At 38.5% G+C, this 18,260-nt stretch overlaps 1 protein-coding gene across 4 annotated transcripts; it reads left to right on the forward strand.

Annotated features, from left to right (window-relative positions):
• The first annotated feature begins 601 nt into the window (after positions 1-601).
• On the forward strand, positions 602-17,645 carry tmem63a (transmembrane protein 63A). Of its 4 annotated transcripts, none has more exons than XM_076873785.1 (24): positions 602-884; positions 3,826-3,913; positions 5,355-5,531; positions 5,721-5,800; positions 5,925-6,003; positions 6,537-6,574; positions 6,708-6,850; positions 7,124-7,175; positions 7,287-7,395; positions 7,568-7,638; positions 7,748-7,828; positions 8,280-8,397; positions 10,036-10,169; positions 10,715-10,858; positions 11,651-11,804; positions 11,888-11,994; positions 12,098-12,184; positions 12,546-12,611; positions 12,998-13,160; positions 13,309-13,414; positions 13,532-13,699; positions 15,244-15,359; positions 15,449-15,499; positions 16,021-17,645. In XM_076873785.1, the coding sequence occupies exons 3-24, from the start codon at positions 5,379-5,381 to the stop codon at positions 16,180-16,182; spliced, it is 2,382 nt and encodes a 793-aa protein (XP_076729900.1). In that variant the 5' UTR covers positions 602-884; positions 3,826-3,913; positions 5,355-5,378; the 3' UTR covers positions 16,183-17,645. The 4 variants fall into 4 exon arrangements, with proteins under 4 accessions (XP_076729900.1, XP_076729901.1, XP_012772097.1 ...); XM_076873786.1 differs by having other exon boundaries at positions 602-880; XM_012916643.5 differs by lacking the exon at positions 3,826-3,913.
• The last annotated feature ends 615 nt before the right edge of the window (positions 17,646-18,260 follow it).

Raw genomic sequence — 18,260 nt, forward strand, 5'->3', positions numbered from 1 at the left:
GGCTGCCAGCTTTTGATTGATAGGGAGTCTCAGTGTACACAGTGCCACTACTCTCAAGCACAACGCACTACACACCTAGTGTTGCAGAGTCCTTACTTATGCAAGTTTTGTCAGCTTTAGATTAGAGTATATTATGTTTTCACAAATTGATATTTTTAGTTATGCCAATGATACAATACAATACAATAAAGATTAACTTTATAAGAATGACATGTTAGTTTGTGACAGATAATCAAGAAAAAGAAACAAAAAACAACATTTTTGTACTCCCAGCAGAGGTGTCTTCTGTACAACTTTAAACTTTGTCAACTTAAACCTCATTACCTATGCATGCTGTTTTCTGAATCACGGTTCAAAAAATAATGTTACCATTAGTCAATACTAAAAGACGTGGTATAAATACTTCCCAGTTTTAGGGGGTGTTTTCACTTTCTCTGTGACATTGCTTTCTCACATTACTGTCATGTTTCACCAGTTCAGATATTTTCAAAAATGTAGTCCCTCCAGATATTTACGCATGTGGTTTGAAAGTCTGCAGTAAGCGGATCTTCCTGTCTACTACTTGCTTCCCTGCAGTTTGAAGGAATGACAGGACCCCGAGCGCAAGAAAGCTTCTGCTGCGTCTGCGCATACTCAGTTCATTAAAGGAGGGCAGAGACGGGAGAGGGGCGAAGTTTTACCAGACTTCAGTTATTTAAAGTAGATTGAAGTTTTGTTCCACGCAAAATAAAACGAAAAAAAAAAAAACCAAACCCATTGACATACCGGTAAGGCTACTCAGCACAAATCTTTGCGGATAATCTGGAAACCACGCCTACACCCTGTCTGAACAAGTTAATCAAGTTGTTTAGCGGATGTTGACGTAGCTTCGTGACTTTGAGTAGGTAAGCAAAGTTTTGTTTACCTTATTAGCACTAGCTAACTCTTTCGTTCTTTAACTATTTTAACCATTGCTTCATTTCGGTGTAACCATTGCTTCGGTTAACCAGTTTACACTACGCGTTTGTTTAATTTTGAGCTTGGGCATTTTACTTTAACAATAGCCTCTTTGTGTGCGTTCAGTCAAACTGTCAAACAGCTGTTTCAGAGACACTTGTTTCACCTTGTGTTACTTATAGAAATGTCTCAGTCAGATTAAGACTAAACAACGTTGTCCCGCTTTTGTACTGTGAATGTTGTTACTCGTAAATTTATTTTGTGCTAGCGTTGAGTAAAGTTCTTAACTCGTGGCCTATATTGCAGTTTTGATCCGCGTGACTCAGCGTGGCGCATCTGTTTCAGTGAAGGTGGATCACTAGAGATGAATGTTAGTTAACATGGAGCTAAGTGGCTAAATGACACATCACCAGTATTACTTCACACGACAAAAAAAAAGCCACAGACCTTATCAGGTTTCTGCACGCATTTCAGAAAGCAGACTGCAGTACACTACAGGAAGCTGTCAAGTGTTAATCAAGCAGAGGGGAACGCACATGTACTTAGTTTCGCAGTCTAAAAAGTCACATAGTACAAACAAGTAATTGTATAAAATACCACCTACCTAACAGCAGTTGATAGATTCAACTGTATCTAATATGAACAGCTACAAAGACGACCCTGCTGGATATACAAAAGTTATGCATTTACTACACTACACTCTTACTACTTTTACTTCTGTTATAAGATCTCTGCAGTGCTTTTCTCGGAGTTATAACTAGCAGCTGCCAATGCATGCACAGACAGCAAAAACTGATTATCGCAACACGGTTCAAGTGTCTTAATCTGGAATATCCTCTGATTTAATCTAGAGCCGCAAGACTTGAAACTTGCTTTTGAAATGCTGAAAGTTGCAGAGTTGTGAAACGCTACGGCCTATTTGTTTGCTATTGCTCACTTAAAACTCTGATAATCAATTAACTAATTAGGTCATTAAGTCAAATAGCAACTAATGTAGTGCTCCATAGCAAGGTTCCTTCTTACTGGGTACTACAGCTTTCTCCCACAGTCCAAACACATGCCTCTTAGGTTGGTGCTTCTGAGCTGGCTCTTGGCATGAATGTGATCATAAATTGCTGTCTGTCTCACCCATGTGACAGACCCGTACCAGTATCTGTGACAGCTGGCATAGGCTTAAATACTACTGAAACCTTGATTTGGATGAGCAGAAGAAAATGGCTAGATTATTAGCAAACATTTGCTGGTTTCAGCTTTTCCAGCATATATCCTCCTTTTACTCGGGCTGGACAATTCTAAGACTTTTACATCAAACACCATTTATGCAGTTTGAGTCCTGCTGCACTGTCAAGAGGACATCTTGTAAATTGTTTTTAATTGTGCTGCCACTTTTGTGGGGGTTGGGCTAAGAGAGAACATTAACTTTCATTTCAAAATGACGGAGAATTTGCAGCTTCCACATTTTATTGCCCCAAAGGAGGCTAAGTGATCCTTTCTTGCTAATATTATGACTCTTTTGCTTAAAAAATATTAAATAGTTTCCTCAATTTTAGAGTCTTATCTTTGACTTAGTAGGATTTCTGAAATGTACAGTAATTTTACTACTTCCAAAACAAAAGTGGACGGCAGGACTTAAACCTGTGGCCATCCTTCAGGAAGCAGAAGGCAGGGTACAGATTTTCTTCTTTTACCCTGTTGATTTTTATAATATTTATATATATGTTAAAAGTGCATGAAACTGTACATCTCCTGTATTTATCAATTCATTTTAAATGGTACTGAAATTGATTTGAAATTGTTTTTTAGCATGAAACATGAAAACAGGACAACTCTGCCCACAACCAACAAGACAGGTAGTCCTCTGATCTAAATCAAACAGAAACTAGGCAAACCAGAGAGGGGAAGAGTCCTCTCTGAAGGTAGAATTAAAATTGAAAAAATTCTTCAGCATATCTCTGTTCACAGCTTGACTTAGGCAACCTAGTATCTGAATGTAATGGGTCCTAATTATAGCCAGTTCAATAAGTCGAGACAGATTCAAAATTAGGAAGTCCGTCAGGATAAACCATGATCTTGATGTCCCTCTTAAGAGGATACTTCCTTAAACAGAATGCCACAAGCCTTCCTCAATCAGCTGAAACCATACGTGTCCTGTAGGGCTGGGTGATATGGCCTGAAATCCATGGTATAATTTGAAGCATGTGCGGTAACAATATATGTTGCGATATATTCTTTTCTTCTGTATACCGTATTTCCCGCACTATAAGGCGCACTTAAAATCCTTTAATATTCTCAAAAATCGACAGTGTCAAAAATCTGTCAAAAAATGTTTTAGAATGACTTTGTTAGGCTAACAAGCTGCACCGCTTGATGGATTGTCGGAGCATTACAGTTACCATACTCAGGAGCTCGCGAAGTATTCTGGGTTTAAAACTCTGTTGGCTTCAGGTTCCAAAGTCAAACGAACACTGCGGCATCACTGAGAGTTAAAAACTGTCTAAATTATTTCATCTATAATAAAATGTTCAGTGTAACAATTAAGTTTAACATCCAGGCATCCATGAACACAGAATTTATTAAATTTAGAAGTTAGCTGGAAGTTAGCTCACTAGTTTCCACCTAAAAGTGATATACCATGTTCTGACTGAGATATTTCTGAAAGAATTCAAATGTACAGCTCTGCTATCACTTCCAAAGTAAATGAAGACAGAAAACTAAACAGCAGTGTCTTTTTTAGGGTTACTAAGTTGGGCTAGCTGGTATATAATGATGTGTTATGTGATCACTAGCGACACATTTATGTTAGCATAACATAAACACAGTGAAGCTGGATGATGAACGCTAACCTTTTTCCATTTGATAAAAGTTAACCAGAGTGTTCCTGATGTTTAGGGACAAATGCAATCACATGGCAGGATGCTGTAAATGGACCAAACTTCAGTCAGGAGAACAACTGAGATAATCCATCCACAATACTGAGGTTAGTCATTAATATACTGCGTCATCATTAAATATTAATGAATAAATGGTAGGGAAATGGAAGAAGCACAGTTTTTGGCTTTCCTAATATTCCAAAACGTGCTTCATCTTCTCCCTACTGTCGCTCAGCATAATTTGCAGATGATATTGCTTGCAGCCGCTGCAATGCTTTTGACCATACCATAATCCTTTTGACCGGCTTGATGGTGGGTGGCTGTTGCTCAGGTGGTAGAGCAGATCAGCTACTGATCGGAAGGTTGGTGGTTCGATCCCTGGCTCCTCCAGTCTGCATGCCAAGTATCCTTGGGCAAGATACTAACTGATGCATTCTTTGGAATGTGAATGTAGTTTAGTTTGCACTTGTGTTTAGAAGTGCTTGTGTGGGTGGCTAATGGGTGAATGAGGCATGTTGTCGCTTTGAGCAATCCGGGAGAGTAGAAAAACGCTATATAAGAATCTGTCCACTTACCATTTACCATGATGACACCATTAACATGCGCTATCGCAGTACCGTTCATATGGTTTCTACTATATACCGCCCACCCCTAGTGTCCTGTTTGGCAGTTCATAAACCAAATCCTACAACCTCAGAGCCATTGCTTACACATTACTCAATAACAGACTTCAGGTGTTGTTAGTTTGCCAATGCTCCTCAAAAGATGGTATGTACAGCAGTACTGTCTGGCCCTCCTCCAGCTCCTCTCCTGACAGCACTAAGTATGACTCCACTTTGACAGTTCTGAGTAAAATCCTGTCTGCCTCACTCAGCCCTCTGTCCTTTCATCCATGATCATTGTTTGTGCCATGAGTGACAAGACTTAACAACCCAGCTTTGTGTGACTATTAGGTGTGTAGAATGGATTTTAATTGTTTTTTTTAAGTTAGACTCTGAGAAGTTATTGGTGTTTCAGTGTTCAGATATGTTTCCTTCATTTAACCATTCAAGTTTGGCCAGAAATCCACACAAACGGTAACGGTAGAATGACATTAATTACATTTTTTTTTTTTTGTGATCTAAAAAGACCTGATGTCCACTACTAAAAAGTAAATACAGTCATTAAAAATAATGAAACAATTAATTTAATTAATTATTAAGTTAAAATAAAATTTAATTAAATAATTCATTAAATAATTAATTACATTATGACTATTTATTTATTTTATCGTAACATGTTTCTCAATAATAGCAGTAATTGGTGGTTGATTGTTGCAATTTCAAAGAAAATGTTGCATCCCTTATTCAAAGGTTTGCTAATCGGGGAAATCATTGTTCAAAAGTCGGCACTCAGGGACCATTGGTTTGAGATTTGTTTGTGATCACACAGTTTAAAGCCTTAATGGTGGTACTCCCACAAGTCATCAGTAGTTGAGTTAATATGTCTTCCACTTCTGTGACTATGAGAGATCTCATTTTAATCGTGCAGTGCTTTTATTCTCTACAGAGAGACAGCTGGTCCACTCCAGTAATGAAATCACTGTGGTGGGAGCAAGAGTCCCACCTGCCTGCAAACCGTAGCGATGGCACTGTCTGCTTCAACTCCACACAGAGCACCGTCCTAAAAGGACTCGAATTTGGAGGAGTGCCAGCTGTCCTGCTAATCAACTTCGTTGTCTTTGTGGTTTGTTTCTGCCCCTTTCTGATCTGCTTCTGATAAAGGGAGACATAATTACAAATACTTTAAAACTCAGTTCTTTGTCTTGTGAATACATTCTTTCCTTTTAATGTTTTAAAAGCAAAAGTAAATTCTTCCAATAGAGCAATTTAAGACATAATAGTGATAAATGGTCAGTTGTATTGCTATCCACAGATTCTGCTGATCATCTTCACGATTATCAGGAAGCAGTTCTGGGACTACGGACGTTTAGCTTTGGTCGCAGACGATGACGGGTCAGTTAAGTTTGAGCATAATCTAAGCAGAAGGACATGTGGTGCACATACTACCCAGAATCTAGATTTTGAAATTGTAAACTGAATCTGCATTAGTCTTTGACACAGCCACTTTGTATATCAGGTTCACTGGCTCATCACACCGTCGCTATGGACGTAAGTCATCCACTGGGTCCAACATGGAGGAACCAGATTATGACACGGTATGTAAAAGAATGCCACTAAAAATGAGAATTAATAAAGCATAAAACGGTGGTTGTACTGATAAAGATAAATGGTATCGTTAAGTTAAACTGACTTCAGTTAATACTCGATGTAGTAATGATCAAAAAACAGATTTTTTTTGTTTGGTTTTTTAAAACACTACCTTCTTTTGAAAATGCATGAAACCCACTAAAACATAAACAAACCATCAAATTAGGATGTGTGTTTGGGATATGAAGTGAGCTCAAGTTCCTCACCTAAACTGGTTCACAGGCTTCACTTAATACATTTGACCGCATATACCTAATAGCATTGCAGGCAGACAGTTTTAATCCACTGGAATGTTGGTTGCTCAAAGATATCAATATAATGTGCTTTGCTAACACTTATGCCCTTTTTGAATCCGTGACCATGACTTGCAATTGTAGGAAGTTGGTTTTAGTCTCAGCGTGTTTTTGAAAGGTGACAAAGGGCTTTACGCAGGTCTTCTTTGGGTATTTTAGAGCAATAACAGATCTCTCTTTTTGTTCAGGGATTCTGCTCTTGGCTGTGGTATTTATTCACAATAGAGTGAGTGTTTTTCTTTTTTCTTTTTTTTCCTGTTTTAATCATTGTTTCACTCCAAAAACCTACTTTGTCATCCTTTCAACAATGAGGCAGAATATGTGAGGTGTGATTTTGTATTTGTATGCTTATGTCGCAGTGATGAAAAGATAAAAGCCAAGTGTGGCATGGATGCTGTTCACTACCTGTCATACGAGCGACATTTGATTTACCTGCTGGTGATTCTCACCGTCTTGTCCATCGGTGTCATACTACCTGTCAACATGACTGGAGGCCTTCTGAGTAAGTTTCAAAGTGTACCCTTCACTCTTGTGTTTCAAGAAAAAAAATCAGCTTAACGGCTGAAGTTAAAAAATTTACTGATTAAAGGTCAGGCGTGAGTCAAGCAACAAGAACTCAGGAGCTGAGCTGTCCACTTCATAATCAGTGATTTGTACCCACAGACCATTAAGCATGTTTTTAAGCCATTTTTTTAAAGGTTAAATTCATTGTTCTGTGATATGTGTCTATTCATATTTTTGCTAATTTAAAAAAAAAAGGTTTTATTTCTTTCAGATATTGACAAACAGAAGTTTGGAGAGACAACTATTGGAAATCTGAAAAAGGGGTAACTGCTTTATAAATTATGACGTTTGAACAAACCCTGATACCGTAGGATGGTATTTTCTTGTCTTTATTGTCTACTTTGAATAACTGTCCTTCTGGTATTTTCTTGTAGAAACAACCTGTTATGGCTACACACAGTATTTGCAGTTATCTACCTGATCCTGACGGCTCTGCTGCTGCAGCGTCACGTGTCACGAATGAAGGGCACGCGCAGAGAGATAGTGAGTGTCAGAGCACCGGAGTAGACTAGAGTACTCAGACTAGACTGGATGCTATTTGATGTAAATTTATGATAATACATGGCTGGGATGTTAGTTTCCCACTATCCTTTTACATTGGATTGCATTTTTCTGTGAGAAGTGTTAAGTTCCCCTTCTGATTTTCTTTTCCTAGGCCAGAAACACCTTGTTTGTGTGTTCCCTCCCCAAAGAAGTAACAGCAGAAGATGTAAAGACCCATTTCGTGTGAGTAAACAGAATTGTATAATAAAAATTATAATGAAATTCTGGTTTTGTTCACATTTTGTCTTGAGCATGGAGACAAGTAATTGTAACCAACTGTGTTTGTTTAAAGAGAGGCATACCCTTCCTGTCAAGTGTGTGCTGTCACCTTGGCGTATAATGTGACCAAGCTCATGTACCTTGATAAGGAAAGGTAAGAAAATCATGTGTGTATTTTATACTTTATCAGTAAGTTCAAATGTGTGACAGTTTCACATTTGTTTTTCTAACCTCAAAATGTTTTCAAACACTATCTTGTAGAGCATATTCAACTTTTTACAAAAGTAGCGGACCGCCTACACATTACAGCTACAAGAGCTGCTCAGCCATAGCAACCCAGGTCATGAAGCTCATGGTGCACAGATTTTGTGCTGATGTTAATTTCACAGAAAGTAGGCAGAGCAGCAGTCAGTCAGCAGAGCATTGGCGACTTTTATGCAAATTCAAGCATTAGGAAGTGTGACCGGGTTTTTTTATGTACACATAGTTGTCAAGTAGTGTCAATCTGTGTCAATCAGTCTGTGTGGGGTTTTTTTTTGTTTTTTTATTGGTTTTTGAGTTTGTCTTTTTGTTGTTCTTGTTGTTGTGGGTTTTTTTCATCTCAGGATACGTGCTGGGAAAAACCTGTGCTACTATGAGCATGTCCTACGGAAAAAAGGACAACGTGTGTTCATCACCCCCCGTATGTGTGGCTACTTATGTTGCTGCGTCAGCTGTGTGAAGGTGAGCCAGGCCAGATGATCAGAGTTCTGCACCATTTTAAGTTCAGTATTATGTATATAGCGCCAGCTCACAATTACAGTTGTGTACCAAAGTAGGAAATTAGAGGACATTTGGGTCTTTATATCTTTAAGACATAGTAGTTTAACTAGTTAATTTGTATCATGAAGAAATAAAGCTGGGTATCATCTGCATTGCAATGAAAATGTATGCAGTATTTTTTAAATAATATTTTAATCATTTACCCAAGGGAAACATATAATGTAAACAGCTGCACAACTTGGATTAACTAGCTTTCACATAGATATGATTCAAATCACTGCAGCATAGTATCTTAAATACCTCCGGCAGGTTCTAATCTCTATAGTAAAATATTATAGTTAACGGTGTTTAACTCTTCACTGAAGTCTCGCTGGAACTGTACAGAAATTAATACACAGTCAGTGGATGCAAGAAGACCATGTGAGACCTTCACTAAGACTTTCTGTACTGTTATGAGTTCTCAGTCCTGACTGAAACTGTTCAAATAAACATTTGTTTGCAAGTGATCAGTTATCTGTTTTACAGCTGCTCTTTTAAGATTTCCTGAGATAAAAGGAAGATTAGAAATCTATAATCAGCTAGGACAGTTGGATCAAGTGACTACTTTTTAAGTAAAGATTTAATTACTGCCACCCTAAAAGCCTGTGGTATGTAATCTCTTAATAAAGATAGATGAATCATATTTAAAAATGAATCACTAATTAATGGTGAAACTACTTTGAGCAGTCTTGTAAGAATGTGGGCTAAAAGGGACCTTAATGGTTTAGAGGAAGCATTTATTCAAGTTAACTCAGATCAGTGGGAGAGAAAGTCACAGTAAATATCAGCAGTTATTCGAGTTGCTATCCTTAATGATGAATTTTTTTAAAGTTCTAATGGTTAAAGGAATGTTTGGCTCAACAGAGCTCTAACCACTCATTGGCCATCTGTCTGGTTGCAACAGAGCACTTGATGACCCACTGTCATCAAGTGCTTGTTCATAGAATGTTGTTGGGGTTTTGTGTGTGTTTGTTTGTTTGTTTGTTTTGTTGTGTTTTAAGTGTGTACAACTCAATATTCTCTCTAATTTTTGAGTTATTTGCTTCATGGTGCTTGTTTGTGAGTTATACCAGGGAGTTAAATATCCTTGATTTGTTGCCTTCCTTTTTAAGCCACAGTTTCCAGGGTCGTTTGCAGTGAGGCTTTAACACTATTAACAAGACAATCAACCTTTGTAGGAGTAGAGTTTAGATGGTTTGCATTGTGTTTGCACATAATATTGAAGAAATAATGGAGGAAACACTTGCTTAAATCTAGTTACAGCGCTTTCAGAAATGTATTATCTGCTGCTTTGTATTCCAGTATCGTAAAATTAAATGTTATTAGAAAATGATAAGACAAAAGAGGATTTTTTTTAAGGGAATATGTTTAAATGTTCAGTTTCAATGCTATGCAGAACAAGATCCATAAAGCATTTAAAGTAGTTGGTGAGCTTTTAGCTTAATCTTCGAAATATAATTAAAGATCTACACTGCAGAGTGCTAAATCTGAAAATGAAACTGATTCAGAAAACGTGTACTGTCTATTAAAATAATATTTTCTGTGTTTGTGTCTTCTCAGGTTGACGCCATAGAGCATTACCATGCTAAAGAAAGGTTACTGCTGGAAGAGGTGAGACAAGAGGCAGAAATAGCACCACACTACCCCCTAGGGATTGCTTTTGTCACCTTACAGACTGAGGCCATGGCCAAATTGTGAGTATTAGTGTAACCTTTTGAGGTCCAAATAGTCATAAGTGGTAACCCTAACCTTAACTCTGCCCTGTGTCAGATTATTTCCAAATTAACAAATTTACAAAAAATGCATAATTACATACATATTTTAATAGCCTAGGGTTAGGGTTACAGTTGGGGTTGTCACTGACGGTGACTTAAGTGTTCTTACTATCTGTACTATCATTACTTGCTGTACAGTATGTGCTACTTTTGTATGTAATGGGTCCAACTGCATTGTAACTCATTTGGTGACTGACTGCTGTTTCCATTATTTTTATTTTTGTAAGAGCAACATGCTTTGACAGTGTAACCAACATTGGCATGCCAAGTGTGTCAGTGTTTTTCTGTAAGCAGCAATATTCTGTGTGGTTTATCCTCTTCCCTGATGAGGACCATGATCTCTTAATTGCGTTGTCATCAGATTTCTTATTCTGTTGACGTTTAATGGGAAAATGCCTCGTGGCAATTTTTCTGAAAGCTAATGCAAACGTTAATCGTTAAAAGTTATCATTTACCTGCTGCAGAATTCTGAAAGACTTCAATGCAGTCAAGTGTGGTACCATGAGCAGCTGTTGTGGAGCGCAGCGCCAGCCGTCATCCAAAAGCCAAAGTCTGAAAGTGAACAAGTGGCGCGTCGGGTTTGCACCATATACAAGGAATGTTTACTGGTAAGATCTGAAACACTAACCTTTCACACTGTATGCTCCCCATGCACTCCGTAGAATTTTACTCATAAACTAATTTATCTATGTAGATGGACTAAGTGGCAACAATAACAAAATAATAATACAAAAAAATACATTGACTCTGGCAAAATTGTTAGTAAGCATTAGTATTTGTGGAATGTAGCAAAGTTATCTGGTTTATTATCTTTCACTCCAAACTGTGGCAACATTTAGAAAAAAGGGAGCAGTCAAAAGTACCTTTATTTGTGTCAGCCCAGAATTTTACAATTTGAGCATCTAAGTTCTGCCTGTACTAACATCAAAACCTATACTCTGCACATAGGCTACGTTCACACTGCAGGCGAAAGCGCATCAAATCTGACTTTTTTGACCCTTTGCGACCCATATCCAATCATGGTATGACCGTGTGAACAGCACAAATGCGATATTTTCAAATCTGATCTGGGTCACTTTCGTATGTGGTACTGAATCCGATACATATCTGATGTTTTAGAAAGCGACTGCTGTTTGAATGGTCTTCTTTTGCGCATGTGGGCCGCTTTGAGGGTTCACACTAGAGCGCGTTTGCTGTCACATTTTATCGGCGTAGTAATTTAATCTTTTTTGAGAAAGCAAGCACACAACATTTGTATTCTTAATGTATACTGTTCACATCAGAAACAGGAGACATTTATGAGGAAGTATTCACGGTGCACACCAGCCTTTTCTTTGCAGTGTCTCTTTGTATGTAACTCTCCTGTTATTTCTGTTTTTCACGTTTTTCCTAACCCATAGGGAAAATCTCTCAGTGCAGGGTTTTTCATGGTACGCGCGCTATGTAGCGCTAAATTTATTCCTTTTCATCCTGCTGACCTTATTCACGACCCCCACTATCATTATCAACACCATGGATAAGTTCAACGTGACCAAGCCCATCAACGCTCTTAATGTGAGACTTGCACATGCAAACACAGTTAACCATCACAGGTTTGCAGCAAGTCTAAAGGTTGTTTTGTTTGTTTTTTGCCCTAGAGCCCCATCATCAGTCAGTTCTTCCCCACGTTCCTGCTGTGGGCCTTCTCTGCCCTGCTTCCTACAATAGTGTACTATTCTACACTAGGAGAGGCACACTGGAGCAGGTAGAAAGGACACAAACAAACACACACACACACACACAGAGCAGTAGTGTACTGATTGGTTTCAGAGGTAATTTGTTTTATTCCGCTGCCATCTGTGTCTCAGGTCCAGCGAGCAGCTGAGCATGATGCGCAAGCTGTACTTTTTTCTGCTCTTCATGGTACTCCTCCTCCCCTCGCTAGGACTCACCAGGTAATTTTTATTACTGCCAGTTTGAATAAGCACCAGTTTACAAAAAAACTAGGTTTATTGTCTATTCACTGAAACTACTTCTCAGTATGTCGCATACAGCAAGAAATGGAGGAACTCAAACACTTCCATGTATCAGAAGCCATAACTCACTGTTGGCCTACATTTCATAAGACTCGCTGACAAAAACTATCCAAGCTCAGTCGCCACAGCCAAGTGTAAATGCTTTGCATGAAATAAATCCTTTTTATGTTCATATGTAGTTTGCTCAGTAAAATAAAAATTCCCCCAAGTGTAGAGATGTTTAATGGTGTCGGTACATGTAGCCAAGAAAGCTTGGCTAACTTTCTGTGTTTTTGTTTAGTCTTGCTGTGTTCTTCCAATGGCTATTTGACAAAGAATTTCTCTCCAATGGGACAGTGAGATTTGAGTAAGTGAGCTATCTTGAAAGTTAATAGAGTTGAGATTAAGTCATCATTTCTTTGATATTATATAATACAAGCTTTACTAACATATTAATAACTTGCCTGTTTTTAAGATTATTTTGTACTGTGTTCTTTACATTGATTTAGAATATAAATTTTACATTTAAAGTAGGATTGTTGGTTGTTTTATTTACAGCTAGATGCTTTTCTGAGATTATAATGGTTTGATTGAAGCTGACATGCTTAGACAGTGTAATAGTGTAATATCATACAAAATGGGTAAATGTTTTTAAATATAGCTTCTTATGATCCTGGACAAACTATTTATTTACCGAAATTAACGTTTTGCCCTGTTCTTCTCTTTTGGTGGTCTCTGGTTTGATTACACCAGGTGTGTGTTTTTACCTGACCAAGGGGCATTTTTTGTCAACTACGTAATTGCAGCAGCCCTCGTGGGCTCTGCGATGGAGTTGTTGCGGTTGCCAGGGTTACTGCTTTACGTCATTCGTTTGATGATTGCTCGCTCTGCTGCTGAAAGGAAATATGTCAAAGAGGTTTGTAGTGGCTTTAACTGTTATACTTTGCTCTAATTTCATTCTGTCATAAATCTACAACTGTTAGAGAATATATTGTTTGTGAATATCTTTCTGATTCTCCCCTTCGTATTTAGAAGGTGAATAACTTGTCAACATCGTGTTACAGAATCAGGCATATGAGTTTGAATACGGAGCCATGTACGGCTGGATTCTTTGTTTATTCACGGTTATCCTGGCTTACAGCATCATTTGTCCTGTAATAGTGCCTTTTGGTGAGTAACTACACAAGTGTTGCTCCGCTAGATGTTTGTTGTTGTTGTTTTTTTCTTTATTATCTAATAGTCTGTTGACTTTTCAGTTTTTAATCGCCTCTTTTCTGACTGTATCAGGTCTCATCTACATGGTCCTGAAGTACCTGGTGGACAGATACAACCTGTGCTTTGTTTACCTGTCTGCTCGCCTAGACCGCCAAGTTCACCTGGAGGCTGTGAATCAAGCTCTGGGCGCACCCATCATCTGCCTAATATGGCTTTACTTCTTTTCTGCCCTCAGAATGGGTGAGAAATAATCTATCCTTTTTCATCCTTTTTCATAAGGGTTTCTCAAATTATCAAAGAGTCACGAGAGGCAGACTCTGTCCCAGCAGACACTAGATGATAGAATACATAGAAGTAGAATACCATACCATTTTAATTCATATCCATACAAACTGCCAATTTTTAATCCTCATAAACATGCTATCTGATGTGCATGTCTTTGGACTCTGGCGTGCTAGCTAGCCAGGCATAGATGACTCAAAACCTCCTTGCTGTGAGGCGGCACTGACTGCCACTTTTAAAATTCTGCAACACAAATTATCCATTGTGTTTAACCCTAAACATGGCCAATAATGCTTGAGGGACATTTTATCTCAGAGTCAAATGTACACGCTTTTCCTCTGACCTTTGATGTCCTGTCTACATTGTTTTGCTGTGAGAGTCACAGTTTTATCACTACGGTGCTAGTTCGCTTCTTTAAGTTGTTTTGAGTAGTTTGAGCTCACAAAAAGGTTTATGGATATTTTATTGAGTAGCTGAGTCATGATTTCTGCAGAGAGACATTGCTACTGAGTTTTTAAAATGTTATTTTTGGGGGAAAAACTGCTACTTCAAGCATCAGAAGACTAGCTCTGCGTAGTTGTAGTTCAAGATAAGCCAAATGCAGCCAAAAATACAGGACAAGCTTATTTTGAAGATAAAATGAAAATTACACAAATTGATTTGCCTCATCTGTTTTTAATGATAAATTATACATTCACACTTAATGCTTACTTGAGTCCACGTCTTCAGTATTGAACGGTTATTTCAACCCAAAGGCACCCCCCTCCCCCCTGTCAGCTATGAATTAAAGTTTTCCATACCTGTATCTGAAATCTACAGAGCCCCTCTGATGACATGGTCCAAAAAATAAATAAATTGTGGCCACAAAATTCTACTTCGTGCCCACGAAATGCTAATTTGTGGGCACGAATCGGGTATAACGTGGCAACGAATTACACATTTGTGGCAACGAAATAGATAAGATGCGAACATCATATTGATACAATTCCTGGACAGCTGCGTAGAGACATAAGCATAAGAGTAGGCTACACCTATACACCATGGACAGAGACAGTATGATTGAGTTTTATTTTAGGCTGGGAATGAGCTACAAATGCATTTTGAAAAGCCTGCAATGCAAGGAACCATTATTACGGAAAGACATTTAAACAGGATATTGAGAGCCAAGTTGCTTTACAGACATAAGTACGACCTGGACGCCGGGATAGATTTTATTGTCAACCAACTGTAAGGGCCTGGGAAGGATCACGGGTATTGGTCAAGTGTTTCGTGCCCACAAATTAGCATTTCGTGCCCTCGAAATAGTATTTCGTGGGCACAATTAAGTATTTCGTGGGCACAAATAAGTATTTCGTGGGCACAAATAAGTATTTCGTGGGCACATTATACTCATTTCGTGCCCACGAAGTAGTATTTTGTGGCCACAATTTATTTATTTTTTGGACCATGTCATCAGAGGGGCTCCGTAGAAATTGTGTTTGTGTGTGCATGCAATGTTTCAGGTTTCTGGGCACCCACATCTCTGTTTACTTTGGTGGTCCTGTGTATCACCATCATCATCTCCCTCAGCTATACCTGCTTTGGCTTTTTCAAGTACCTCAGTCCACTCAACTATGTGGTGAGTATTTTCTTGTGCGTGATCAGTACTCTGTTGTTTCTATGTCGTCCTGCACAATCAGTGCTCAATGTGTTTGCGTTCTCTCTCAGGTCAAGGACGAGGACGAGGATCCAGGAGAGGGCGTGGACGAAAGCACTTCGGTACTGTATTTGTTCTTTAAAATGTCCACATTATAACTAAAGCTCAGGCATATTTAAGAGGGACCTGAACTTACGTCAACCTGCATGTCCATTCATTTGCCCTATTTGTCATTTGTCCTGTTAGTCATTAATAAGCAATGACTAACATAATGATGAATTACTTTGGCTTCAGCTGCCACAGAAAATGCAACTGCACTTAAATAACACAAAAAATTGGAGGATTATAGACCCGAGAGAGCTAAAATGGAAGTCTACCCAGTGGATCCCGAGGGTTGTTCAAGTCGTGAACTTTGAGCCTTATTAGTAGTTTCTGCACTTATGTTCAAAGCTGACTCCAGTTTTGTTTTTTCGAAGCTGTATCTTTCCTTTCTGTCTTCACAAGGTCATACTTTGGCCACCACTTTCAGCATTGCATGAATCACATCACATAGAGTTAAGAATTTACAAAAATCAGTATAGAGAAACACGCTTTTCTTTTGTTTTCACTGCTCATCCATTTTGTCTTGGCTGTACGTTAACAGGTTTACCTTCCCAGAGTACTCAACCCTAAATCACCTGCCAGCATCCCACAAAATGATGATCAAGCTCCGCAATCTTATGGGTCTTTTGATGACACTGCAGCCTGCAGCTTCACACCAGTAGACAAAAACATGGAAGAATCCAACAGTGATTTGAACCCTTGAAGTCAAGATGATCCTTTGTCTTGATCATAAATTTGCTTCTTCGAGGTTTTACAGACAGTCCCGTTGAGTCCAGAAACCTTCATAGATCAGCACCTACGATGTTACAAAGTGGTAACTTATTTAATTTCTTCTGTGAGATAAGTTTATGGTTTCAGGGAAAATGTGTTGTTCATTTTAAAAAATTACTATTTATGGGTGGGACTTTTATTGGATATCTAGAGAATACGTTTGACCAGTATACATAGGAAACAAGATTTTAATATTATCTGTCATAAAGCACAACCAATTGATAAGGACCAACTCACCATGTCATGTCAGTTGTTATTATGCTCATTTCACAAGCTTATGGGGTCCACTGGGATAGCTTTATATGGTTTAATGTTTCAATACACCTCAAGTGTAAATTGCAGGAGCTTTCTCAAACACTCCTGAGCTTTTCTCTTTAATTCTCCCCTCCTGAAAAGCCCGGTCAGCTGGCATGAGGGAGGCAACTAAAGAAAAAAAAGTTTAAAAGGAGCATTTTATACATCGCTGTCACCTTTCTAACTGGTTTGATTCTCAGGTGACGTCACAGCTGTATTAACATCTGGGCAGCAGGTTAAAAAGGCTTTGGAGTGGCAGCTGGTTTGCATTACACCAGGCTGCCTTTGAGTCATTATTTCATGTTTGTTTGAAAACAGAAACTGGGAAATATTGTAATGAGAACACTTTACTGGAAATCTTTGCTGTATGAGTACACGAAGAAAAAGGGTAGCAAACGTGCTAATGTACAAACCTTTTTACCAAAAAAGCAAGAAATCTTCAGGGTCTTTGTTCACCCTTGCAGCCAGCAGCAGAATATTTGGCGTGGTTTACTCAGAGCTGAGACATTTTAGACTGACGGTTAGCATTATTGGCTCTGGCTGGAATATGATGGTGGGCAATGAGCATTTAGATTTATTTGAGGCAGCTGCTCATTCTTTGTTTAAAACCATGGCAAACCATCTACTAGATGGGCATTAATTGATGTAGATATGTTAAGGAACAAAATGAGGGGGGAAGGGGGAAGACATGAACAAATGAATATGAGTCATAATGTTTGCAAAGGAACACCAGAATTAATTTCTCACACATACTGATTTACAAATGCCAAAGGGATTGATTGCTGATTATTGCCAGAGCACCTGCCAAGGGTCTCCTTAATATTGCACTTTTTTGTATCTTTCTTGTGTTTACTAAAAAAAATCAGTTTTTGCTTTTTGTAATACAATCAGTTCTACAGGAGGTGGAAACCAAAACAATGTTTTGATTGTTGGTGTCATATACAATGTTGTCTAAGGTCAGATAAAATTTCTGAAGCATTACTTAATGAATGTTATAAACAGGTCAATGTTTATCTGCGTCAAATGTATCTTTTGCAGCTTAAATTAAGCATTTAACAAAGAAACAAATTATTAAAGAAAACTTGTTCAGTGGCGGGTAAACAGAGTGTTGATTCTTTGGAGTTATAATAGATAACATGTTCTCAGATCATGCAGTTATTGGCAACACATTAACGTTCATAAGTCTGTTTTGTCATTGGGGGGCACTGTTGAGCTGCAGTGGGTTTGTGTGATCTCTGAAATATTCATAGAGCAGTAATGCACAATGCTACATAAAGGATTTCTAACTTACTCTGACATCGGTATGAGCCAGTTTACTGGGTAACTATTCCAGCAGCTCCACCTCCTCACCTGATCCCTCGCTATTGTCTCCTTTTCTGTTCCCTTTCTCTTCTTCTTGACCTTTTCCCCTTTCTCACCACGGGTACCTGCCTCAGCTGAGAAAGACCACTGTTGTCAAATAAAAGGCTTTTAGGGTGCCGTAGTTGTTAAATATGGGTAATGAAGTGCTAAGCATCTAGTAGCTGTGGTGAAAGGAGACGTACGGACCTGCCAGACGAATATCAGCGCAGACTAACGGAGCCTTGCAGTAGCTCTTGAAGAACAAAAAATCTGTTCAGGAAGAGTAACTATTGAAGAGGTTTGGGACAACTATGTCCTCGTACATCCTGGCCCAAGAATCCAGTATAAATGTGCATGCATTTACTTGGAAGCTTT

Source organism: Maylandia zebra, linkage group LG15 (genome assembly GCF_041146795.1).
Source record: "Maylandia zebra isolate NMK-2024a linkage group LG15, Mzebra_GT3a, whole genome shotgun sequence".
Taxonomy (NCBI): Eukaryota; Metazoa; Chordata; class Actinopteri; order Cichliformes; family Cichlidae; genus Maylandia; species Maylandia zebra.